Source organism: Camelus bactrianus, chromosome 25 (assembly GCF_048773025.1).
Source record: "Camelus bactrianus isolate YW-2024 breed Bactrian camel chromosome 25, ASM4877302v1, whole genome shotgun sequence".
NCBI lineage: Eukaryota > Metazoa > Chordata > Mammalia > Artiodactyla > Camelidae > Camelus > Camelus bactrianus.
The window spans coordinates 6,186,469-6,213,045 of record NC_133563.1 but is presented as its reverse complement, the minus strand read 5'-3'; the positions used below and the strand labels follow the sequence as shown (position 1 = coordinate 6,213,045).

The following is a 26,577-nucleotide window of genomic DNA, read 5'->3' as shown; positions in this document are numbered from 1 at the left end:
AAATTAAATGGGAATAATTTCTAAAAAGTACTTTACAGATTAAGAAGTATCACGCCCATGATAATTATTGAGGTTATCACTGTATAGAAATACAGTGGGTGACAATGGAGAGAAAGGCAGTTATAGGTCTAGATATGACCCAGTGAGAAAAAGTCTGAGGACACGCTGGTCTTAGAAAGCATTACTTCCATTTCCAGGTCTGCCATGACTCACACGTACCACACTGGGCAAGGCATTAAACCTCTTGGGACCAGTATTTCTTCACCCGTCACAAATGTGAATGGATGGAAGGAAAATCACGGGCCGCCCAATGGGCTAGGATTTACCTGTTCTCTCTTAATCCAAATGGTTGGCTCCACAAGAAGCATTATGGAACCCGCTGGTACAGACAAAGAGAGTGGAGACCCTGCAATGCCGGTGAAGAGAACACAGAGCACACCCAGTGGCGTCCAACTCAAACCCTGCTCTGCCGGCTCCAAAGCTCACACTCAGCCTGGCCGAGCACCACACAAGAAAAGGCAGAGCGACCATGGCTTTGCTCCAGGCGACTTCAAAGGATTTCTTTTAATTCTAAAATACCGTGAGTCTAAAATTTGGTGAATTTCCACTTAATGAAAAATAAAAGCCTAAGTAATGCAACATTAAGTATCTCTTCAGTTTCTAGATGAGCTCCCTCTACAAATGTTCCCTTGTTTTTCAGGGTCAGGCAAACTGGCTACCAGTGGGCTGATCGAAGTTCCCAGATGTCCACTCCCAGCTCTTCTCCGGGGGAGGGACATGACTCATGTCGCTGGACTATTACAAGTCATCTCTCTTCTCACAAAAACACAGGCCAACAACAGCAGGACAGTCATGCCACAGGCTTCCAATCCTGTGAGAACGGTCTGCCCACACACCCCAGCTCCACGGACAGAAAAACACAGCTCTTCCTCTCACTAAAAGAAAATGATTGAATTTATGGCATGATGCGCTCATGGTAAGTGTATTGAGAGGAAAACAGAGGAAAACCACTGAGGAATTCTCCTCTCTGACCAATGCCTGCAACAGAAGAAAAGCATTAGAGGAAGGCTGCCTTGTGTTAAGGACAAGGCCCCTAACTCCAATTTATTTCCACCATTACTGATGTAACTGTGAATTCCTGCTGCATTTATAATTAAGAAAGAAACAGATGGTAGTGCTTAGTATTAAGCAGTAAGGAGTGGTCATTAAAACCGTCTGGAATGCCAGCATTGTATATGATATCGGAGGCTTCGTTTACCATAACAAAGTTTTACATCCATGGGAAAAGAGGCTGAGAAATTAAGGGCCTTTTTTCCATCACAAATCCATCCACATCACAGCTGTCTCCTCACTGAAGGCACACTACACATCACAGGCTGGACACAGACTCCTGGACACGTTCACTGCTGGACACAAAACAGGTCACATCTTGGTTTTATTACAAACTGCCATCACAAGTGGCAAAACATAAAATCCAAGATGGAACATTCACCGAGCTATGGAAACGCAGTTGGTGAGGCACAAGGGAATCACTAAACTCACTTGGGGGATGGGGCAGGCTGATGGCAGAGGGAAGAACTCCAGAATGCTGTGGGAACACGGCCGGCAGCGTAAGTCTCCTGGAGGATGTAAGAGGCTATTAAACTCTGCTACAAAAATGAAACAAACCACCCCTCCCCAAAATGTATGTGTTTATGTGGTGTGTATGTGTGTATGTAAAGAGTGAAAGGAGAAACGGCTGCGTAACTTTTCCAGTAAGACCAACGCTCATGACCATGTCAACTGGCTGTTAGGAAGGTAATCCATCTCCCATTCCCCACTTACACACATGAATGTTTTTGCTTTTAGTAATCTGAGCTTCCTGAACAATTTTGCAGCCCTCAACTTCCCTTCAGATTCTTCTTTGAATTAATTTCATCTCACTGGAGTCATAACAGTCTCATATAGGGATCCAGTTCTCACGGTGGGGAGGTCACTCTCTAAGCCAATGCATCCATCCAGGCAGCAGCTCACACTCGTATCAGTCTGCTTCCATCCCCCCAGCAGTGTCTGTCACCTGCCAACCTCCAGTCTAAGGCACTAACCTTGCAAGATGCATAGCAGCAGAGTGGTTTCACCTTTAGAGCTTCCCAAGGCAGCTAATTATAAGAACTTCCTGCTATGAATAGTGCTGCACATCACAGAGTAATGAGGAACTAACTAAGAATTCTGAAATATAGTGTCATGGTGGAACATTCTCTCCCCAATTTTCCCCCACCCCCAACAGAGAGACACAGAAAGAGAGAGAGAGAGAGGGAGAGAGAGAGAGAGAGAAATTCAGTAAGGAGGTAGTATAGAATAGAGTGAAGGGACAGGTGGAGCCTTGGGAACCATGAGTAAAAATGCTGAAAATCTGTGAACTCATTTTCTGCTTGGATGATCCTTAAGAAAACGCTCTTACTGTTCAGAGCCTCCAATCATGTGACAGTAGTCACATTCGCGATTCATTATGTCACAACTGTCAGAAAGGCAAATGGAAGATAATTCAAACCAGTGCATTTGCCAACATTTTCCAACTAACAGCCCATCTATTAACTGTTCGACTCAACAGGTCTTTTCTCATGACCTGCATAGGATCCAGAAGGAGAACCCTAAAACTGAGAAATGGGAATGCCAGCATCCACATTGCCCAGAAGAGCGCACGGGCATAGCTGGCTCCTGGGAGTGAGGTTTCAGGCTGGGAACAGCACGCCAAGGGAAAGACAGTACCCCGCAGCCTAGCAGCAGCTCTGGCCAATCAGTGACGCCAGAACAGTAGTGATGGGCTCCACGTCCAAAGCTCCACACACCTTTCCTGTGGCAGAGACCTCTGGACGGTTACCAATTCTGTTCTCCCCACTAATAACAGAAGTATAGCTGGGTACACTGCTGTTTAGCTAGGCTACATTTCCCAGCCTCCCTTGCACTTAGACATGGCAGGGTTTGAAAGCTGGTCAACAGTTTGTGAATGGAAGTGATATGGGCCACTTCCAGGTCTGAACCTTAAGAAGTTCCACATTCTCTTTCCCTTTTCCAAGTGACAAGCCACCTTCTGCTATATAGATAATGGCGGTGCCCTCGGTGATAAGAGAGCAGAAAGATGGAAAGAAACTGTTCCCTCAATGACCATGGGAGCAGAGCTACTCAGCAGACATCAACCACTCAGACCAGGCCCACTGCACGAGCAGTAAATTAGCCTCTTTGTCATTTGAGCCACTATAGTGTTGGGTTTTTTTGTTACAGCAGCTAGATTTTAACTAATACATTCCCGAAATAGAATCAAAATACATTACAAATACAGAATATAGTATAAATGTAATTCACTGGTCAGCATTTGTTTTGCTTATCTACTGGGCTCCCTCTATCAGTCTGCCTTGGCAATTTCCCCTTCTACACTTTTTTGGCAGATCCTATCTGCTAATGGCATAGAGATATAACTAACAGAAGTTTTGTCGTTTAGATATTCTAGAAATCTTTCAAGGGCTCCTAACTAGATCAGATTTGGGTAATTTCTGTATGCATATTCCTGTGCCAAAAGGTGGGTTTATGAAATAAACCCCTGAAATAGGCTTTTACTCACATAGATTTCTTTTCTAAGAAATTAGGACCATCTCTTTTATCTATACAGTTTATTTTGAAATATTTTTCTGAGACCTGTGATTTTAGTAGTGGTTAGGATCACTATTTATATTACATGAAGGGAAACTAAGGCTCAGGGGAGTTAATATAATTCCCAAGAAATATAAGGCTCTGCTCCGGGGCAGAGTTCGCCGTCCTTTCTCTCATCGGCTAGGACAGCATTCTCAGAATGTAATCTCTGGATGCTCACGTGAAATGCAGAGCCCGGGTGTCCCCTCCAAAGCCACTGAATCAGAATTGGCTAGAAGTCTGGCAGGAATCTGCATTTCTGACAAGCGTCTCAACTGATTCTCCAGCAAATTAAGCAAAGTAGTGTCCTAGACAATAGATATACCTCCAGCCAGCTCAGAAACATCTTATTAGCGTGGCAGAAAAAGAAAATTCATTTAAAACAGTTAATCAAAACTGAATCCCAACTTTCTTCCCCCAGAATTTTAACCTTGTACTAGTGTCCCTGATTATTTTTCCCATCTTTTACCAACATAATCTGGCTTGTGACAGCTCCTATAATATCTCTATACAAGCTTAAATGTAAACAAATCTTTTTTTTTAATTTGGTTAATAAAAGGCCAGATCATTTTTTCAAAAGGAACTTCACAATATATAAAGGGAAAACAAAGCCAAGAAACCCCAAAGAAGACAAATTGTTAACTACAAGCTTGTCTTTGCGGGGAGGAAGCCTTACTTCTTCCTCAGCTCAACCCCGTCTGGGGAACCCTGACTCAAGGTTCATCTTTGTGGCCAAGCTACCTTCGATGCCCTGCTTTCTTCACAGACCCTCATCTCACATGGGTGCCAGATGTAATGTAGGAAATAATCTGATAACCAGCTTCCTGGAAGGCAATGTTCATTAGCTGTTCGTAAGCTGCCTTCCACTTTCCTAGCCTATTGTCATAGCTACTATGGCTCCATTCTTAACCACAGGCTTCTGGGCCACTGTCCACTCAGCACCTCACTCCACGCTACCGTCATAAAATCAAAGAATATCCATGCTTGGAAATGACCATCTGTGGTAATCAGCTCATACAGGGCTGCACAACTCCAAGAGGCACCATTCACATTCTAGTCCATGCAAACAGGGCCCATGGAGTTGGTATAAGCAACAGCACCCCTGGAGTTGTGCTACTGCAGCACCGCATAAAGTGCGTCAGAACCACCTCAGGAGATGGTTGCAGTTATGGGTTCTGGGCCTCTGCTCCTTCCTGACACTCCTATCTCTTCCTTCTACTAGAACCGTGAATAGGTCTGAGATGATGCCTTTTTAAAAAAGCATCAGTGGTGATTCTGATCACCAGCATGGTTTGGGAATAAACAATCTCACCCAACTCTCCTATTTTGCAGGTGAATAAACTGAGTCTCCCCAGAGACTAGGTGAAAGTCACATCCAGCTGGTAACCCAAAGCTGCAGCCAGGTCCCAGACCTCATGACTTTCAACAAGGGCCTTTGTTTCCATTATTTCAACAACAACAAAGGACAAAAACAAAGGTAAACTAAACAGAAACAGCAAAAACATTACTAGAAGGGTAAAAGGCAGTATGAGAAAATACGAAAATGCTAATTATATTCTTCTTTGAGTGGATCACCTGCACGATGGCTTCCTTCCAAGGCAAATGTGGTCCTATTTATATAGAACACAAAACTTGGGGATGCATCAAGGAGGAAAAGTTGGGAGATGCAAGCTTTAGATTTAAAGGAATAATTTTTTTAAAAATCAGTTTCCTTAAGGACACCTGTCAAGAAAGGTACTGAGGAGGAAGTTCGCTGGCTGCTGGGGCTGGGTGACCGCCACAGATCACCTCATTCAGGGTTTAGTTCTGCCAGGCAGACGTGGAGGATGGATTTGTGCCAACCTAACATTTAAAAGCATGATCAAGGAACCAGAGGACCCATTCACGATTTTACGATGGGAGGTCTTCTTGGCTTGAGAAGTACCAATGGTCTGCTACCCCAAACAGGCATTTGTTCTGGGAGGCAAGGACCCTCCAAACACCACCAGAAGTTGCTTTTGGAGCAAATTAGAATGAAGGGAATACGATGCTCTCAATCCATATTTTCTCTCCATGTGGCTCTGCCCTGCTCCAGAAAACTTCCTTTGGTAAGGAACTTCGTAGCAGACAGCAGAAGGTATCGGTTTTGAGTACAGGAGTCAGAATTTGGCAGACCTGGGTTTGAATTCTGGCTCTAGCACTCTTTAGCTGTTTCACAGTCACTTCTCTGAGCCTCAGTTTTCTACCTCATAGGATAAATGAGGAATCCTACACTACATAGTGAGACGTCAGGTATATATTTAAGAATTTAGAAAATGGTGGCTGTTTTTGCTGTTGGTAACATGAAGAGAAGGAGGAGACGGGTGTAACAGGCAGTAAAGCAAATGCGATCTCTGACAGCCTACTCGGAGAGAGAATACCTGGCTGTGTTCTTCACTCCTAAGATCCCCTCCTCCTTTGTACGTGTTCATAGTGCAGTAAAATTAACTCACTAAGTCCTGACACTTCCCTGTTAGTCGTAATATCAACTTCCCCTGTACTCTAAACATGTTTTTCAAAGAATCAATGTCCTCTTTGCCACTGAAAAATGAAGGACTGCTGAGACGTTGCCCACTACTCTTTCTGTGTCCATTTCTTAACCCAGTCCCCCTTTCTTAGTTTGGCTTCATACTTTTTTTTTTTTAGGGGGAGGAGGGGAGGCAATAAACCCAGAACAGTAAGAGTTATAAAGAAGAAGAGGGGGATTAGGAAGGATGCCAAGCAATGCCAAGTGAAGTATGACTATTGCTTCAAGATAAGCCACAGAGAGACACATGTCCCCAGGAGATGAATCCACTTGAAACAAGGGGCTTTTCTGGATGTTCTAGAAGGAAAATCTGTGCCTCCAAGCCATTGATGAGGCAGAGGAAGATGAAAGTATTTATCCAGCCACTTCCTGTCTATCCCCTGCTTTCCTTTGGTCAAATTTCACCCCATAGGCAGTCAGCTCTCCTGCACTTCTGAACTGTATCATCCAGCTTCTTCGGATGCTCTTGGGGCCTCATCTCCAGTCTTTAAGTGGCAGCAAGAGCCAGAAACTCCAAGAAGGGGATTGGCTAGCCAAGCAGCACAGTGACAAGGGCAAGGGCCCAGCTCTCACAGGGCAGGTGACTAGGTGATTCCCTGGGCCATGAGTGCAAGATGCAGTTGGCCCAGATGGATCATATAAAATCTGTGTCTTATAAACCCATCTCCTCCCCGCCCACATATTCTGAACCAGTCTTGGCTTTTCATCAAGGAAATTTATAATATACAAAACGTTTCTGCCTCAGAAGCAGGTGTGTGAGCAATAAGCAACATTCAGAAGAGCATGAACTCTGGGAAAAGACCACCTGGGTCTGAAGCCAGGCTCAACTACCTAAGAGCTATGTGACATTGCACAAGTTTTCTGACCCTCTTGTGACTCAGTTATCTCATCTGCTAAATAAGTTTGCTAATAATAACGGCACCCGCCTCACAGACTTATTGTGAGGACAACGTTACTCACACACAACAATGAGAACGGCACCTGACACGTAACACGCGACACATGATAAACACCTGCTGTCACCAGACGTCTGTTCCATGGTCTGACGCTGACTCCCTAGGCTCTCCTTCTTTCCACTCAGCTTCCTGATTCTGAGAAGAGCTTCGTGAACTTAACCCAGTCTATCCCTCTTTGCCTCGACTGACATCCCTCCCTCCACCTCTTGGAGAGCTCGCCTAGTGGGTGTGTAGCCTCCTTTGTCACCAGGCTCTCAGTCCTGGTCTGCTCAGTTCTGTTACTGCCAAATTCCTGGGATGACGAGCATGAAATTTTTGACATGTTTTGTTAGGCAGTGCAGGTACTACCAGGACAGTCTTATGCAGGTCTTGGGACTCAAAGCTCTCCCAAAGTAAATAAAAATGCTAATTGGCTGTCTGACTACATATCTCAAATCTCGGGAAGAAAGCCCACAGCTCTGCCACTTGGCACCCCAAAGATGAGCTCATTAGGGAGCCGCCAATGAAGAATTCCAGCTATGAAATGACAAGGATTGCTGTGACTCACCATCTCAGAGCTCAGTCACTAGTGGCTAATTCACCGTAAGGGACAGAACTACCTGTGCAGCATATGATGCTAAAACAGTGCCTCAGTCCACACAATGAAGGATGATCTTTCATTTGGATTCCAAATATGTCCCAATTCCCTTACTCCTCACCCTAATTTAATAATAAACTGCTATATGGCTTACTCCCATCAGAGTCCAACTCTGTGACATCCAAAATGTAATGGACACAGAGCAGCTAAATCGAAGACATTAAAGGAACTCTTAGACAAACTATTGCAAAATCCTTAGCAATAAATGTTTACTATCGGTAGAAAAGCACAAGGAGCATGTGGACCTTTATATAAAGGCTCCTGTAATTTCTCTTCCTGATAATTTACCATCAGTAAGTCTAACTAGCCAAGTTCAGTACTTTATTCATGAGCAAACTACTTCACTACTTCCAATTCATTAGGAAGTTTCCCTGCCTCTTATGATCAGAGGAGAAAAGCTTGGCAAGAGCTCTATAAACCTGTTAGGAGAAACTCCAGTCCAGTGCACTCTGTCCTGCATAAAACCCACACATGAAAAACCTCCCAGGAACACAACATGATTGCTGGTGGCTATCACCCTGCTGTGGCCCCCTCTCCTGCCCTGTCTCGCATCTTCTTGGTTCAACCCACAACTGCTTCAGCAACCAGTTGTGCACAGGCATAACCCGACAGCATTGTGCCTCAGCTGCTCCTGGCATCTCTCACTTTCTGCCCAGGGCTCTCTGGGTCTGCCTCCTAGGAAGGCAACAGGCACCCTTTCAGCTGTTCTGGGGCAAGCACAAACCTGGACGTGTGAGGGAATTAACAGCTCATGGGGCAAGGCTTGACCAATGGGGATCAGGAGCTGATGGATAAATACTCTCCTCTCTCATCTTCTGGCAGACAACTTCACCTGGTTTCTCAGAGGGTCACAGTGGACCCCAGGTGCCCATAGTGGTGAGTAGCTCAAAAATGAGTCCTTGCGTTGGCTTTCCTTCCTTTGCTGTTTCCAGTCTTCCACTTCTGTTCCTTGGAATAATTCCTCAAAATAAGCTATTCACATGTAATCCCTGCTTAGGCTCTGCTTTTGAGGGGGTACCTAAGCTAAGACACCTCCACTGAAAAAAATTTTCTCTCTACTATGCTAGGTTTACACATTGTTTTCATAGCACTTAAACTTAATTTAAAATATTCTTCAAAATAAAAATAAAATATTCTTCAAAGCCAAATGTATTATGATCATATAGGAGATTACTCTATGTACCCATCTACTCCAGAAGCCCTACCGAAGTGCCTAGGGCCATAAACAAATTGTAATGCTTCATGGGATGACTTGAAGTCACACATCACAGATTGGGTTCCCCAGGAAGACTGCACCAGAGCTTGGCACGCAGGATGCCCTTGGGATGAAAACCTGAGAAAGGGAGGGGAAGGACACAAGAAGGAGAAGATGGAGAAGTCAAGTTGTAAAGCAAACCAGCAATAGCCTTAACTGACCCCACTGGCAGCCCTAGAACTAGAATGGCTTGCCAAAACTGTCACATATTGGACTGAAAAAACTGGGCTCTTATACCCTCCTATGAATCAGTCCTTGGATGCGGACTATACCAGGACAGGGTGTGTCCTTGGATGAACAATGGCTCTCTGCCAGTGAAACAGTCCCTGAAGCGGATGACACTGGAGGCCATCTGCTGCGTGCATTCCCAGAACCTGGCTCAACATCATCCCTGAAGGACGATGTCCCCCAGGGAACCACTGAAGAGATGGAGGAGAAACTCAGCTCAGCAAAGAGAAAATCAAGAGAGACATGGAGGCCGTTTCCAAACACGTGAGGAGTTCTCATGTGGAAGAGATACTGGGATTCTGTGGATAGAACTAGGAGTATCTGTTTACCGGTAGGAAGATGTTACCTCCAAAGTGAGATCCTTTACACAGGGGAGCTAACTAAAGGACTGGGATGTGTCAGTGAGGATCTCATGCAGATGTACAGCGAAGTCTGCATATAGAGTAAATCCAAGAGGGAATATTAAATTCCTTTCCAACCTTGAGATTCTCTGATTCCAAGTCAGAGTAATGCTCATAACACAAAATTGTCACTTATGCATCATTCATAGGCAGCACTTTCAGCCCTTAGGCACAAAAAATAAATATGAAAGTTCTGTTTGTCATAGCTACATGAGGAAATAAAGTTGCTAAGCAATAGGAATACTGACTAGTGACTGCAGACACTTCCCAATTTCCAAACACCCAACTCACCAATAAACATCTATCCATCTACCTACCTATCTATGTAACTAACTAGCTGTCTCTGTCAATGTAGCCACCTATTTATCCCCCACTATTCTGCAGCAAATGAAACACTCCCAGTATACCTAACTCCACCGCTGAGCAACAAACCAACATTTCTCTTGTGAGCAGGAGACAGACAGCAGGAGACACAGCTATCCCAGGGCAGCTCAAAATCTACAGATCTAAAAGCAAACTCACCTTTCCTTTGCCCACACGCAACTCCATCGCATATCCCTTCTATAATCCTTTATTTTGTTAATGGTGGTAAATTATTAACTCAGGCATTCCAAGCAAAAAGGGTTAGAGCCAGACATACTTGATTATGAAACTGACTTTTCCCACTTACTTGTTATATGGACATGAGTAAGTTACCAAGATCCCTCTGAGCCTCATTTTTCCCAGTTATATCATTGGGAGAGCATAACTCTGGGTTGTTTTGCAACAAGATTCTGTTAGGGAGAAAAGTTACCAGGAACTGAAAGAAGAGGACAAATCGAGGGGTTATCAAAGACGATACCATCTTTTCTTTTTTCTTTCTTATATTTTTGCCAAGAATTGGCCCAGAGTCCCTAAATGATAGAGGAAAGTCTCCTCCTCCATCATCCTGTGTCTCTCATACTGACCTTCCCTTACTTGACCTTGTTCTGGTACACCTAATGCTAGAAAGATAAATTAAACAGTCATTTTCAGCCTCTTGTCTATGTGGAAATGCATTCCAAATTCCAAACAGCCTACTATTTGTGCTGGTAAGTTGGCAACTGTTCAAACTTAATATAACAAAAAGTCACTTTAAGTATGTATGCAGCTGTACCTGTGGCTTCTAATACCCTCTCCAGGTGCCTATATTAACGATCAAAGATACACATTTGATCAAAACTCCCCCATCACTTTACATCAGTTCCACCAGCCAGCAGGCTCCTTTCTTTTTCCACCACAGTACCCTAAAATTGCCCACAACCTTTCATCGGCTGGAGTACACAAAGTCTTGATCTTGGGTTTCCTTAACACAGATGCCTCCTGGACATCTCATTTATAATTCTCTATATTCTTATTATCAAATCCAATATGCACTGTTTTGCTTTTGAAGTTCTCACCGCCCATAGTCAAAAACTGATTAATGTGCTGGAGCTTCACCATAACTCTACACGTTAAAAGAGGGAGTTGGCCACTGGGTGGCTGAATGGCTGCTCCTGTGTAGACTACCATCCTTCCTACTCCCGCCACGCCTCCCTCCAAACTCCCCACCCCTAAGAGGCCTGAGTTTCTTTCATACCATTGATTTTTTTTTTTTTTTTTTTTTTTTTAAGAATGAAGCATTGTGAGTTTTAACAGCAGCCTGTAACAAAGCAGCAGGGCATCATCCCACAGCTCACAATCACCCTGATAATCTTTTGCTAATTCGTCATGTGAATGGCTGGATATTCTTCTCAAGCACCATCAAAAATTCTGTAAATGCTGTCTCCTCAGCAGAAAGAGTCTATTTTGCCAGTCTTTATTTAGGGGGAAAAGAATTGTCCCAAATGGATAAAAAAGAAATTTTTTCTGTAGAGCACAGGGAACTATAGTCAATATCTTGTAGTGACCTATAGTGAAAAAGAATATGAAAATGAATCTATGTGTGTATACACATGACTGAAATATTATGATGTACACCAGAAAGTGACATAACATTGTAAACTGACTATACTTCAATAAAAAATAAAATGAAAAAAAGAATTGTCCCCAGGACTACCAATCATTCATTGAGTAACAACTCTGTGCCAAAGCTTTCATGGGCAGTATCTCACTGAATCTTCAAACAACACATTGAGGCATATGAACCCCATTCTACAGATGGGAAAACGAGCCTCAGAGATCCTGAACAGTGCAGGGCAGCATCAGGGATGACTCAGCCCCAGCCTCCTCCATCCCTGTGTCTCTGTTCAAGTGTGTAGTTCTCAGGAGTGGGATTTGACAGTCCACCAGAAGAACAAATGTGAGGAGAGAGGATCACTCCCAGAAGAAGGGATCCTGGGCAGACACACCTTTCTCAAGTTCTAATTCCTTAATTGGAGATTCCCTACTTATTTTCTGCTTCTCTGGCCTAAATATAAGAAAAAAGAATTTTAAGTAACTTCAGATTATGAAAGAAGAATCATCTTCAGGAGAGTCACACCTACTCTGCTTCAGTATGGTGTACCAACTAAAAGAGAACCTCTAACCACTAGAAATAGCAAAATTTTTTGAGATTTCCCCTGTGATGTCAATAGTCTCCCAAAACCTAAAAAATAAAAAATAAATCCTGTCCCAAGTCTTAGCATTCATTCATAGAGCCAGTACAGAAACAATTATGTAAATAAAAATCATTTGAGGTAACAGAGAGGATTTGCAATGTACAGCATCGCTGTCTCTCCTCTCTCCTCTCTATTAAAAAATAGGCATTCTCTAACCTTATAAGTTGATAAAGTAGAGCACAGAGATTTGAGCACCAGCACAGAGCTCCAACTCATGGGCTTCACAGACTGACTGGCCAAGGTTTAATCTGCCCCCACCCTACACTTACTAATCCAGTGGGCATGGACAAGTTGCCTAATCTCTTTAAACTTCCCAGTCCCCATTTATAAGATTAAGAGGGGAAAAGTATCTGATTCATAGACTTGTTTGGGAAGAATGAGAATACCTGACACATGCTGATGGTTATAATTATTGCGTTTTTTAAACACCTTTATTGTAATGATTTCTGTACAGTAAACTACACATATTTCAGAAGTATAATCTGATGAATTTTGATAAAGTGCACACCAATGAAACCACCACCACAATCAAGATAGCTAAAATGACTATTGTTTTGATGGCCCATTTCTATTAGGAATTAATCAAGGTTCCTAATAGCTCTTACTCATTGTTCAAAATAAATGGTTTTTCAAAATTACTTAATCTCCTATGTTTTCCTCACCACTCAGGATAATATAGTTGCCTTTTTCGAATGCTAAAATAGGTTATTGGCACTCTGAAAGTAGAATCTTCCAATTTACTGATGTCCTTAAAACACTATGTCTTATAATGAAAAGCACTGACAAGAGGTAAGACTGCCTTTGACTTCAGCTTCTAGGTGTGGAACACGGTAGGTAGCATGCTGGAAAAAAAGCGTTGACCTCAAAATCAGAAGATGGGGATTCCATACATTCTCTTCTCTGTTGGGAGGATCTAGCATGGAACTATTGAACATGTTTCATAGACTCGGTCTTAAATTTCTATCCCAGTAAAACCATTTTATTTCAGTCATTAGCTTCTCCTGGAAGAGAGGACAAAACTTTTCTTTTGTTCATTAGTTCATTCATCTATTCATTCACCTTCTTCTTTAATTCAAAAAGCATTTTTGAGAGCCTACTATAGACAGAGAAGTGAAGTATAGATTTATGACAGGAGAAGCATAAGAAAGACCAGTGGAAGTTCTGGAGAGAAAAACACTGCATGTAGCCGAGACAGGTAGGAAACGCTTTTAGGGGGAGGTGGCATTTGAGCTGGCCCCTGAACAGTGTTAGGCATGCAACTGGTGCTCAACAGATATTGGTTAAATAAATTAAGGTTACTGAATCATCCGATTAAATAGTGAATTAGAAAAAGTAAGTAAGATTTCAACAGGTGGATACAGAAAGGGGATCGGTATGGGAAAAGACAGGGAAGTAACACAAAACACATGGGACAGAATCTTCTGGGCTTTCAGAACACGGATTACCTGTGGGAAAGGTATGCCCAGTGTAATATCTTGTAGATTCAAGGCCTTCAGTGACAGATTTAAGAAGCATTGGCTATTATCTTAGAGGAAGTAGGGAGCCACTGATTTTTTTAAATAGATGGTAGAAGCATACTTAAGGAATAAGCATAGAGGCATACTTACGGAATACTGGTTGGAGTGGTACCAGACAGACGGAGAGGGGAAAGACCAGAACAGAGATACTAAGATGGCACCTCTATTGTCCACATAATATCCCCTGGGGGATAAAAAGGGACTGGGCCCAATACCCTGTTATGAATTGTGTCTTGTGCTCTCATATCCAGGCCTACATTTTAGAGGCTTATTATGAAAATACACAAATGGTGGTTTATAGTATAAACTCAAAAGCCTTCTGATATAAACACTGACGGCAAATAGAAGAAAGTGCTACTTACAAATCTGGGCAGAATAAATTTGGAACGAAATATTGTAATTTTGCAAAGAGATGAGGCATGACTAAGGAAGAACACGCATTAACTGGCCATAATTGCTGCTAAAAATGCACATGACATTAAATTAAGTTAGTTTAACCTTAAATTAAGAGTCAAGAATGTGCACAGAATAATAATGTTCCTCATCCAATCATTCATGTTTAATGTAACTAACAGTATAACTATGACGGTGCTTTGGGCACATGGCCATGCAGTCATCTTAGAATTTTCCAAAGGCAGCTCTCTGGCAGAGAGAGAAACCATGCTAACCTCTTCCTAAGCTTCCCATTGATTATTATTTAAAATTACCTCATCTTAGCAAAGCCCATTAAACAGTTCAAAAGACAACTTCAAATTTCCTAGCTGCATACTTATTTAGTTACAACATCATTTTTCCTGAAGGATTCACGTACAACCAAAACATATAATAGGTTAAGTAAATTATCAAGTATCCATTTGTTAGTATAACTTAAAGATACTAAAATTTCTACTTCAAGGGATATTTTGCCTGATGTGAAACAAAAATTTGATTGGATACCACCTATAAAATATAACTATATAAAATATTCATAGAAGAAATACAGGGAAGGGAATGCAGTAAGATGTTAAGAGCAATTGTCTAAGAATGTGCTTCTGAGTAAAAATTCTTTTCATTTTTCTCTATTTTTCAAATAAGGAGGCATTAATTTTATGTTAAAATCCAACTTAAACAATAAACACAGTCTTTCTACCAGGAACTGCTATTAACTCTAGAAGCCAGTGGAGCTGGAACTGGGATTCGAAGAGGCTTCTGCAACACAAATACAACGGTTTGGTTTATGAGCCCGCCGCAGTGGGTAACACAATAAATAGTCAATGAATGAGATATAGCATAGAATCACAAGGCACTGCGAGCTATTCTCTTCTACAAAAGTTCCGTTGGTTAGCATGATGCCAAGCAAAACACATAATTGGATATAAAATGTTAATTTCTACCTGATTGTTGTAGCGGAACTGGTGGAGCAAAAGCCTGGGGAAAATCCAGGTGTTCCTCATTAGCTATTTCTTGGCCCTGCATTTAAGCTGAAAGTTTTCAAAACACAGACCCAGACACTCTAGTGAAGTAGCAACATAGGGAGGTGGCTATTTTGGATAGTCTGAACTCCCCATTCACTAAGGATTTATATAGTACTTTTTTGTTTTAATTTTTGAAGTAAATATTTCAATGTTATAATTTCTTTCCGATCTTCTTAAATAGTACATATAGCATTTAATTTCCCAGAAACTCGTGTCACTTTTAGGAACATTAGTTACTACATTATCACATAATATAGTAAATTCTTAATAAGATTCTCCTACTTCAAATGCTATGATTTTTGAGTTGTGAGTTTTGTCTTTTACTTGCAGTTTCTATAATATGCATTGCTGTGGCTCACTTTTATACTTTTTTGCCCACATTTTCTCTTTGCCCAGAACACCTCCCAACATATTCCTTGTCCACCTATTAAATTCCTATTTATCCCTCTCAGCTTTTCGTAGCCAGCTTTCCTGATGGCTCAGGCTCAGTTACTTCTCTTCGAGTATGTTATACTCCTTGACTGCTGTATTAGCTTTCCCCGAACGTAGTGGCTTAAAACAATTAATACTTATCACATCACACAGTTTTTGTGGGACAAGAGTTTGGGAGTGACTTAGCTGGATGGTTCTGGCTCAGGGTCTCCTGTAACACTGGGATCAAGATGTTGGCCAGGGGCGCAGTCAACTGAAAGCTTGACTAGAGCTTGCTGGATCAACTTGCTGGCTAATTTGGACTGGCTGATAGCAGAAAGCCCCAGCTCTTCACCAAGTGGCCCTCTCTATGGGGCTGCTTGAGTACCATCACAACATGGCAGAGTGAGTGATACAAGAGAAAGAACAAAGAGAAAGCCACATCACTTTCTACGTTCTAATCTCGGACATGACACAGCATCATTTCCACCACATTCTATTCACTAGAAGTCAATCACTAAGCACAGCCTACATGTCGGGGAATGGAATCCAGCTCCATCTTTTAAAAGGGGACCACAGAATTTGCAGGCATATTTTAAAACTACCAAGATTGCTCTTATTGCATTATAATTATTTATTTAAACACTTTCATTTTTAGGCTGTTTTTTTAGGACATCCTTTATATTTTACCATATATAAAACTAGAGATCTCAGCAGTGTGGTGACTGTAGTAAGGTATAGAGGAATCAAACTTTGAATCTTATCTCCCACTTATTAGATGTGTGTTGGACTTTAGTCAAGTTATTTACTTGGAATTGAAGCTTCCTTATCTTTAAAGTAGAAAATTGTAATAATCAGCCCTGCTGTTAGGATGGAGTGGAGCCATGCAGGTGAGAGCGCACTGTGAGCTGTACGGCACTGCATGATTGTGCTGGTACTGAATCAGCCAGCATGCAGTCAGCACCACAAGCCCCGTGTTAGCAAAGGAGAGTCTGGCTTCCAGAATTTACTACTTAATTTACTTATCAGCCACCGAGCAAGGGCCCCTTTATCGCCTCTCCTCTGCTCTCTGCCTCAGAATATCTCCAAGCTTATAACATAGAGTTCTGCACATAGTAAGTATTTAATAAGCATTTGTCGTTGTTCATTATGATGTCGACAGCTGTCCTGGCTTTCTTTTAATTTAGGGCAAAACAGAGGAAACTTTGTAAATAGTAGTATTTCACAAACCAGAATAGAAAGGTGCTAAAAAGTATAGGACAGCTAATTGTTAAGAGCACTGCTTCTGGGAAAGGACAACCTTGAGTTTAACTCAGGTCTGCCACGCAGACGCTTTGTGAACTCTGTGAACTCTCTGAGCCTCTAACATGGGGATAACAGCATTGATTATCTGACAAGGTCATAATGAAGATTAAAGGAGATCATGTATGAGAAGCATCTAGAATGCTGCCTGTCACACAGTAAGTGCTCCATAAATGTGTATTACTATTCATCGTATGTTTGTGATTATTATTAAATGGCTCCGTCCCTCGTAAAGGAAAGGAGTTCAATCCCATGAAAGATGACATCCTCCTACTTGCAAGTTCCATGCCGGCACGCTAGGATGACTACCGGAGTCCAGGAGAGAGTACTCTTCAAGATTTGCCTTGCCTACCTGGGTGGCTGTCTAGCTCGAACGGCCCGCCTGGCTTGAGCTGCTTCCATTTGCTGTCTTTACGAGCCCGGAGGCATGCATAGCTATGAGCACATTTCAGAAATTTGAAAAATAAACAATGAAATGTCTCCTGCTTGCCACACATGTATTTTTCCTTCCATGATTTAGGTTGGCTGGTTCTGAGCTATAAAAAGTTTATAATAAGACAGAAAAAAAAAAAAAGAATGAAATCTGCCAGTTTACAACTCTTTAACCCCAGCCCCCAAAACTTTCCAACTCAAGGTTAAGATGTGAACAAATGTTCCAACCAATATGTTCATGAAAGATTTAATAATTACTTTGCCTATGAAAGTTTAAACAGCTGCTTAAGTGAGTAAAAAGGCTCCCACCCAGGCAGAATAACTGGCTGTGCCCATTAAGGAGGTTTTACAAATCATCAGGCTACATATTCAGATGAAAGGAAAGCCGCATCCGCTGCACAGGCTCTGACTATTCAATTATGTATGGAATGAGTTTGTCCACCAGGTCAGTCAGGTTTTGTTTATTCCTCCAACAAGGGTCTTGACAGCATCAGCGTTAAGGCAGTTTCCAAAGGGACTGCTGAGCTTTTCAATAATTTATTTTTAAAAACACATATACATGAAATAGGCCATGCCTTTTTCTTTAGGTTATTTTACAGCTTAGCTCCGTGGAAACAGAGTTCATTATCAAATGGATTTGGAAATGACAGGAGGTCACATCACACTCCTTTTAAGAAGAATAACATTACTCTTTGGGCTTTCATATATACAACTCCTTCTGCTTGGAACATTCCCCACCCCAGCTCTACCCCGTGACCTTTAGCACAGTGAACCACTCACGCTGCAGGAGCAGGTTGGATCTCTCCCAGAAAGCCTTCCTTGGCCTCCTTGACCAGAACGGTTACCCGCATCGTACCACGTAGCTACCACACTAAGGCACTTGCCAGCTGCTACTGCAGTTACTTGTTTAATTGCCATGAAACCCCCACGTGCCACGAGGGCAAAGCAATATACCAGCATATGGTAGGAGCTCAATGAATACCTGTAACATTAATGAATAAATTCTCCAAGTTACCCAAACTACACTTTCCCTTCTTTTTCTCCTTCTATCTAAATTTTAACAAATCTTGCCAATTTTATTTCTTAAATATTTCCTGAATCCTTCTCCTCTTTTCCAACATTATTTTGACTGTCTCAGTTCAAGTCCAGCTAATCTCCTGGTTGAATTTCCGTCTTTGCCCCTAGAATATATACAGTGGGTAGAGTGAACCCAAATGCAAATCCACTGCAAACCCAGCCTTTCAGTGACTCCCCACTGTCGCTGTGGAGAGGATAAAGCCCCGGCCCTTCAAGTGGCCCGCCAGGCCTCTGTGGTCAGCCCCTCCAGCTGTGCCTCTCCTATTTCTTAACTCTTTACTTCTGCATAAGCTCTCCCCTCTCCAGAGAAGGTTAATATTTACTGAGTGACAGAGAGGCAAAATAACCCACCAACAAAACGTAAGAGGCAGCATTTGAGTTCTACAGGCCACGTTCCTAACCACAGTGCTGTGCTGCCCGCCCAGGGCTGTTGCTGTAACCCCAGTGCCTGACACACGCCAGGTAGTCAATACACGTGTGTTGAATTAATGAATGAATAGCCAGGGAGGGGGGCAGAATATAAAAAAACACTGAAATATAAGTTACCCAGTGGATCTTATGCCTTTTTCCTACTGCTTCTCAGAAAGTTTGGGGAATATTACAAAATGACCTCTTTACGGGTTCCAGTGCACATTAGCACATTAAAGACTTAAGAAGCGCCTCCAAAAAAAGGTGCCTGTTTAACTTTTTTCAGTAGAAGAGCTCAAAAATTATCAGAGAAATGTAAATCAAAACTACGATGAGGTATCACCTCAGAATGGCCATCATTCAAAAGTCCACAAATGACAAATGCTGGACAGGGTGTGGAGGAAGGGGAACCCTCCTACACTGCTGGTGGGAATGCAGTTTGGTGCAGCCACTGTGGAAAACAGGATGGAGATTCCTCAAAAGACTAGGAATAGACTTACCATATGACCCAGTAATTTCTCTCCTGGGCATATATCCAGAAGGACCCCTACTTCAAAATGACACCTGCACCCCAGTGAAGAGCTCCTAGCTGTATTTGAACACAGAACTTAAAAAGAAAGAAAGAAAAGAACACCTTCCAAAGCCCTCCTCTGTGAAGTAGTGAAAGGGCTGCCACTGCGCCCGTCGCTGTCTGAGAGCACACGGTGCGCACCATTGGTCTCACGATGGTCTCAAGTATTTTCTTTCACTAATAGAATTTTAGGGCTGGAAACAACCTCTGCACTTTTCCATACAAAGTCCCCCATTCTATAGTAGCAAGATTACATGGCCCAAGGTCACTCAGCTTATTTGTGGCCGAAACAAAACCAGAACCAAGGTCTGGCCACACCCACCCACTGGGCTCTTCCTATCACTCCATGCCAGGGAGTCTCAGTGTGCAGTGACCTCTGTCCCTCAGGGGACATTTGGCAATGGCTGGAGACATTTTTGATGGGCACGGCTGCGGAGAGAGGCCAGGGATCCTGCTAAATATTCCCCAAGGTACAAGACAGCCTCCCACAGCAAAGAATTATTTGGCCCAAAATATCACTAGCGATGACACTGAGAAACCCTGCCCCACACTGTACGAGAAGAAAAGTGAACCCTCCAGTTAACAGACTAGAGCTTTCTTATCAGTGTTTCCCACTAACCTGCACAGGGCTGCACCATATTGGAAATAATGCAGGCGTATGAAACTGAAATTGTTCTTTGAATCCATGAAAATAATTTCTGTTGGAAAAGACTTATATGAAAAAATAATTTCCCTCAGCAAGGCTTTATCAAAATGGATTTGGATATTATCAACTAAAAAAAAAAAATCCAGAACACTTTTCTTTTCCATACAATTCCCTCAGAAGAATGCTTGAATATATTAACATTCAAAAAACACTGCATTTACTAAGCAAGACCTCAGAGTAAGGCCTGCAAAATCGCTGAAGAGCAACAGAAATGGGCCAGCCCTAAGTGTCAGAGCCTCTGCTCTCGGTGGGAGACTCTCTCCCACAGGGGCCCTGAACCCCTGGTCTCAGGTAATTTCCCCTCTCATTAGGTCAGTTTGAGCACAACCCTCCTTCTGTGTTTGCTTGTTTGTTTGAGTGGGAGACCCTGGAAGCATCATAAACTAAGCCTGGGAAAGGACTGTTCGGGGTGACATCACGACAGGGCCCCGCCCGCCTGGGCACTACCCAGAGGATGCCCAGAAGGCAGCCCCTGCTTTCCAAGAAAGCAGCACCCTCTCAGGAGTATGTTCTCATCAGTTCCTCGTTGGGTTAATGTGCCACAGTTATGTAGATGTTATCACTGGGGAAGCTGGTTAAAGGATACATTCAAGCTTTCTGTGCTATTTTTGTAACTTCCTGTGAGTTTACAATTATTTCAAAATAAAAAGTTGTGGGGTTTTTTTTGGGGGGGGGTGTGATTGGTAGCAGGTCTGTCTTGGCTTTGTCTGTGGTCCTTTGCTAAAACAGAAACACCTGATTACCTGATTGGTGTGGGTGAAAGTGTATGAAGAAGGCATCATAAAGTGTCACTTACACCACAGAAGTGATGTATTCACCAGATCCTCTTCCAAAGTGACAAGGAGCTAAAAAGGAATGAAACCCAAAGAAGTCTTGATGGAGAGAGGATGGGTAGGAGGAAGGGACTAAGCACAGGTGGTTTCCCAGGTAATAACCTCACAGGTGCTCTCAGAAAACTGTGAGACAACAAGGTGCAGGATATTTGAGAGTTCTTCGTGTCTAGAAAAGAGATACCAGAAGAAAAAACACGAGAGAAAGACACAAGTAATGACTTGGTAGGGATGGCATGACTTGAACCAACCAAGTCCCACAGATTTAGGTGCTATCCATCCAGCTAAGGTGTGCCCAGGCACAATGGAGTATCTTGGGGGTAGAAAGAAATGGGAGTCGGGAAATCTGGAGTCACATTCCAGATGTGTCCTATCACACATTTGTTGTGTCTCCCTGGACAGGTCCCTTGGGGACTCAGTTTCCTCATCTGAAGTCAGGGAATTGGTGCTAAACTGCTAAGATCCCTGCCTCTCTATCTCTGCCTGTGTCTAAAAACCTTCTAAGTGGTAGGACACCCTCTATTAGTTTAATAAAAAATAAAACCTAGTCATGGCTGGCCACAAGTTTCCTGTGGATTTTCCAGTGCAAGTTAGCTCCTTAATAAATGAGAGCAGAACAACACGGCTGTTCTGGTACGAGGGAGGGTCCGCTCCGAAGCCACTCTTGCTCCCACCCTCTCAGACTCGTCCTCAACCGTGGATGCGCTGGGCCCCACAGACACAATGACTTCCCAGGGACAAAGCCATCTGAGAGAAAGGAGTTCAAAGGCCTAATGTCAGAACTTCCAGAGGCTTGCTTTCCCCCAACGAAATGCGGCCTCTGAAAGTGTTCAAGGTCTGCTGAGTCCTGCATGACACACCCAAACCGCAGGGGAGCAGTTTCAGAAGAAGTAAGAGTGAGAGAATTCTGGGCTTGGGGGAGCCGTCTTGTGGGTTTTTTAGGAAGAGGGTATGATTTATGTCTATCGTACCCCTGTTTTTGCCTTTTCACATTTTGAAATCCAATCAAGTATTTGTATTGCTGGCATTATTAAAAAGCCTGTGGTTAATTCAGGCAAGGCTTATGTCTGGATTATGTAACAGGGTTTTGAAATGTGTTAATGCTTCATCAGCCGCATAAACACTTTTCCAGAGCTGAAATTCACCACATGGTGTCCACAGATCTTGGGCCAAATCAGAAGGATTCTTTACATGCTAATTGCTTTACTTTCATTAAGGTGCTGTGCATGTTTGAGATGTAAGGGGCTGTGCCGGGTGCCAGCAACGAAGAGTATCAGCCATTGCCTGGGTTGTCAGCCCACCTTCAAGTCTCCCAGGATGCTCAGCCTGCAGGCAGAATAATAGTCATTTCAACATCCCCTCTTCATTTTTAGAGATAATTTCTGCCGCAGCTAATCTGCTCAGCATCATTTAGCACTGTTTTCTAGTATAACAAGGAGCAAGGTAGCAAGGATGTGTCGGGGGTAAGTTAGTTAACCTAAACTAACAAGACCAACATTTATGTCTCTGTCAGCATTATTAATAATTAAAAATAAAGTTGAATGACTTTAGGAAAGTTTGTCCAAGTTTAAGAGAGCTGAACTGCCTCACTAGCCAACGAGAAACAGGTCTTAGCTGGCGTTGAATCTCTGTCATGCATTTCCTTTCCCTCTTTCTTCGTTCTAACTTTCTGCTCATTTATGAATAGTACTACACGATTTCCTCTTAACTATGCTGCCTCCTATTTAACCCTCCCAAGCTCTCTTCCCTCTTGGTCTCTTTTCCTCTATCTTTTGCTCACCTCTGATCACTCACCCCAGCATTTACCTTTATCATAACCTTTACCTTAGAGGGAACAGGAGACGGGACCTGACAGCATGGAAAGACCATGTCGAGATCAGTGTTTTAAAAGATAACTGAGCTGCACTGCAAAAATGCAGAAGTGGAAAGAGAACAGAAGAAAGAAAAGTCAGGAGGGAAATAACAAGGGCCTGAATCAGGACAGAAATGACAGTAAAAACCAGGCAGGAACAGATTTTTTTTGATATACTGAAAGTAGACTGAACAGGATATGGTTCCTGACTGTAGGGCAATGATAAAGAGGAGAAAATGAAAAATAATTTGAAGTTTTCTAACTGCACTGATAGGTAAATAAGGTTCCTTTAACAGAGACAAGAACTGAGGTGAGGGATCAAGTATGCAGGAGTTGATGGACCCGAGTGCAGCCACACAGAGCTGCACTTAGGGGTGATGTCCAGGATGCCAGTGGACAACCAATGTTCTAAGTGGGCAGGAAAACATCGAGATTTAAAGAGAATCAAGATTAAGAAAATCTTCCAATCATTTTCTCCGTTTCTTCCTCTTTTCATTTTACTGAAATAAAACACGTATTGAGAAGCTACTGCATGCCGAGTCCTGGGGTAGACACTAGAAAAAATAGTAATAAAGTAAACAGAGTGTCTCCTCAGGGCATTTGCAAGCTCTGGTGGGAAATGACACCGTAACAATGAGGGGAGGGTTCCAGAGGAGGCTTGCACTCTGGTTCGACATCCTACTCCCAGACAGCCCATCCCTTGCCTTCACGCACCTGCTCTGGGTACTTGCTACCAATGACCTCGGCTACAGTGTTGAAGGAATCAGCATCTGGGTAGTTCTTTGCTCCCATCTTCAGCTGAATGACAATTCTGCTCCCACGAGAAGCCATTCTTGACATCATTTCTGCATCTTCCACTGTAATACACGCTGTTGGGATCTTTGGCACACCGTCCTGGTATTCCTGAATACCTGTGTGAGGACTTGAGAAAAGAAGCCACCAGGTTACCCTGGAAGTAGAAATGGGCCTAAAGTATTTTTTAAAAGTGCTCATATTTGACATTTGACTTTCACTGATCTTTGTTTGCATGTGAGGAATGGAAAGGGTGGGCAATATTGATTTCCTTGCTTTTGATGTGAATGTAATTTTTCTCTTTGATAAAAATAACTTAGAAACTGCAATTTTATAATAACGTCATTGCAAACATTACAGGAAGTTTATTTTGATAATTTGAATGATTCTTTAAAAAAATTGCAAATTCCCCCAAACTCAGTGCCTTCATGGCCAAGAGGTGAACACATATGTTCAAGGAGACAAAGGGAGCACTAAAGTCCACTGAGGCTGCAGACCAGAAGACCCACGTGTCAGGAAGAAAACTGGCCCAGATTCACCCCGCTCTCCGGACACTGACTGGCTCAAGGGCTCCTCTCTTCCCACCCAAACACAGAGGTCTGTATATGTAGCCCTGCATAGAGGCAGAACACTGTGCAGGAAAGCTATAGAACAATGTCTGGGGAAATGTTTGTGTTCCCATGAAGAAAAGTGCCAAATAAACCCAGGTCCCTGATTTTACTGCTCCAAGAAAAATAAAACTATTATAATTTTGGCATAAAATTTGGGGCATGAAATATCACCCCAACTGGTCAAGCTTTTCCTACTAATTTCCTGATGCCCCTTACATGACTAAGAAACACTTGTGATTGAAATTTATATTAATCTACTGTTGATTCAACCTCTCTACAAGCTAATTGAGTTTATCAAAATCATTTTCTAAAATTTCAAATTGTGCCCTTTTACCTTTAACTCCAAACCCTCCCCAACCATGGCTCCCTGCGGACCACAGCTTCTGAGTGCACACCATATCCCATCAGTTTGTTCCTGTCTTCTGTTGAAGCACAAGCTAACAGACTCCCTTTCCAAATGAATTTTCCTTTTGATATTTTCAAACTTGTTTCAGGTTGTCTTATATTTAGAGAAAAGCCTTTCTCTTCCTTTCAGCCACAACACATTCTTCTCCAGTAGAAGCGACTCCAGTCTTCACGCGTGTAAACACGATGATCCAGTCTTACCGCTGCTTTTTTGGTGTGACTATTGTTGTGACAGTGTATCCGGTGACTACTTACTTAGAGAAAGGACATGGCAAAACGATCAAGAACAGAGGTTCTGAAGCAAGACTGGGTTCATATCTGTGATCTGCTGCTAATTGGCCTTGGGCAAGTTACACATCTTTGCTTCAGCGTCTTCATCTATGATTGGAGGTGATAATTATCATACCTATTTCATAGCTGTTTTGCAAATTTAGTTAATTTATACAAATAAATCACTTTTCCTGGAACGTACTAAGCACCCATAATAATAAATGTTAAATATTTATTATGCTAACTTGCCTGTTGCAATAACCTGCAGAGAGAGAGACTGTGTAACCCCAAATTTTTAGGCCCATCTAAGTACATCCTTTATGGGACATATCTCAAGTGCTAACTGAAAATTTTATTCTTCATAAGAGAGAGACAAAGACTTAGAAATCTGAAATTTCTAAAACAGAAACCTTGAATCTGAATTCTTGTTCTGGAATATGCCTAATCCACTCTGACTTCTGGTTTAGGGGAGGCCAGAGAGTCACATAACCAAGGTCAAATCCTGGCTCTACCACTCTCTACCTGCCAGACACCAAGCAAATTAGATTACTTCTCTGTTTCTGAGTTTCCACATGTGAAAGGTGGAGAATAATTTGAGCACTGACCTCATAAGATTGCTATGAGTAATAAAAGAGATAGTACGTGTAAAGGATTTAAAAGTGCTTGGCACACAGGAATCACTTAGTAAACATCAGTTGTTATTATTATTTCTTCAGTGTTAATTTTCTCCACTGAACTGGTAGAGTGATTAATGACCAAAAGTATTTCGAGACATGTAGGAAGACAATCTAAATATTTATTATTCATATTACCTTACGTGATGTCTAGGATTCAACAAACTCTCCTTGTTCTCAGACTTTCTGACTCAAAAGGAGGTCAGTGTAACACTTCTTAATAGGTTCCTTTAAATAATGTTTCTAAACTAATTGGTACTAATAAGTTACAAGTAAGAGTTCTTAATGTGGAGACAGTGAACTGAGCATAAGCTCATGGTTGCACCGAGGAAAATGGCATCTTTCAGCTGTGATTCTGAATTCAAGACATAACAGGCTTCTATTTGTTTCTGCCACTAAGCATGTTCTCCAGTGATGGAGTATCCAGCATTGTTTAATAGAAGTAGGCAGAATGAAGACTCAACAGTTTAAGTAAAATGCCTGCACTTTCACTGTCAAGTCCTACATACAGGAGGTGATCAGCATAAACATCACCTTCCTGATCTGATTTACAGGCCCCGCCTGCAATTTAACAATAACAAAGGGTAAACTACAAAGGAAGTCATAAAAAATCAAAATAAGAACATTTAAAAATTAATACCAATCCTTCACAAAGTCTTCCAAAAAATACAAGAGGAGGGAAAACTTTCCAACTCATTCTGCAAGACCACTATTACTAATAACAAAGCCAGACACAGACGCCACAAGGAAAGAAAACTGCACACCAATCTCCCTCATGAATGTAAATGCAAAACAACAACAAAATACAAACAGATACAGCAACATATGAAAAGAACTTTACACAATGACCAAGTGGGATTTATTCCAAGAATGCAAGGTTGATTTAACATCAAAAAATCAGTGTAATGTATTATAATAATATAATAAAGGACAAAAACCACATGATCATCTCAACAGATGCTAAAGGAGCCTCTGGCAAA

At 42.2% G+C, this 26,577-nt stretch overlaps 1 protein-coding gene across 7 annotated transcripts in view; it reads right to left on the bottom strand.

The window, feature by feature from the left end:
- Positions 1–26,577, bottom strand: part of CPQ (carboxypeptidase Q) — a 390,372-nt gene that overhangs the window by 188,355 nt on the left and 175,440 nt on the right. For all 7 annotated transcript variants that reach the window (XR_012502314.1, XM_074353133.1, XM_074353132.1 and 4 more), the window contains one exon: positions 23,560–23,767. Coding sequence is in view for 6 of the 7 variants with exons in the window: in XM_074353133.1 (XP_074209234.1) it covers positions 23,560–23,767 (208 nt within the window). In the remaining variant the exon portion in view is untranslated. The remainder of the gene's footprint in view (positions 1–23,559; positions 23,768–26,577) is intronic.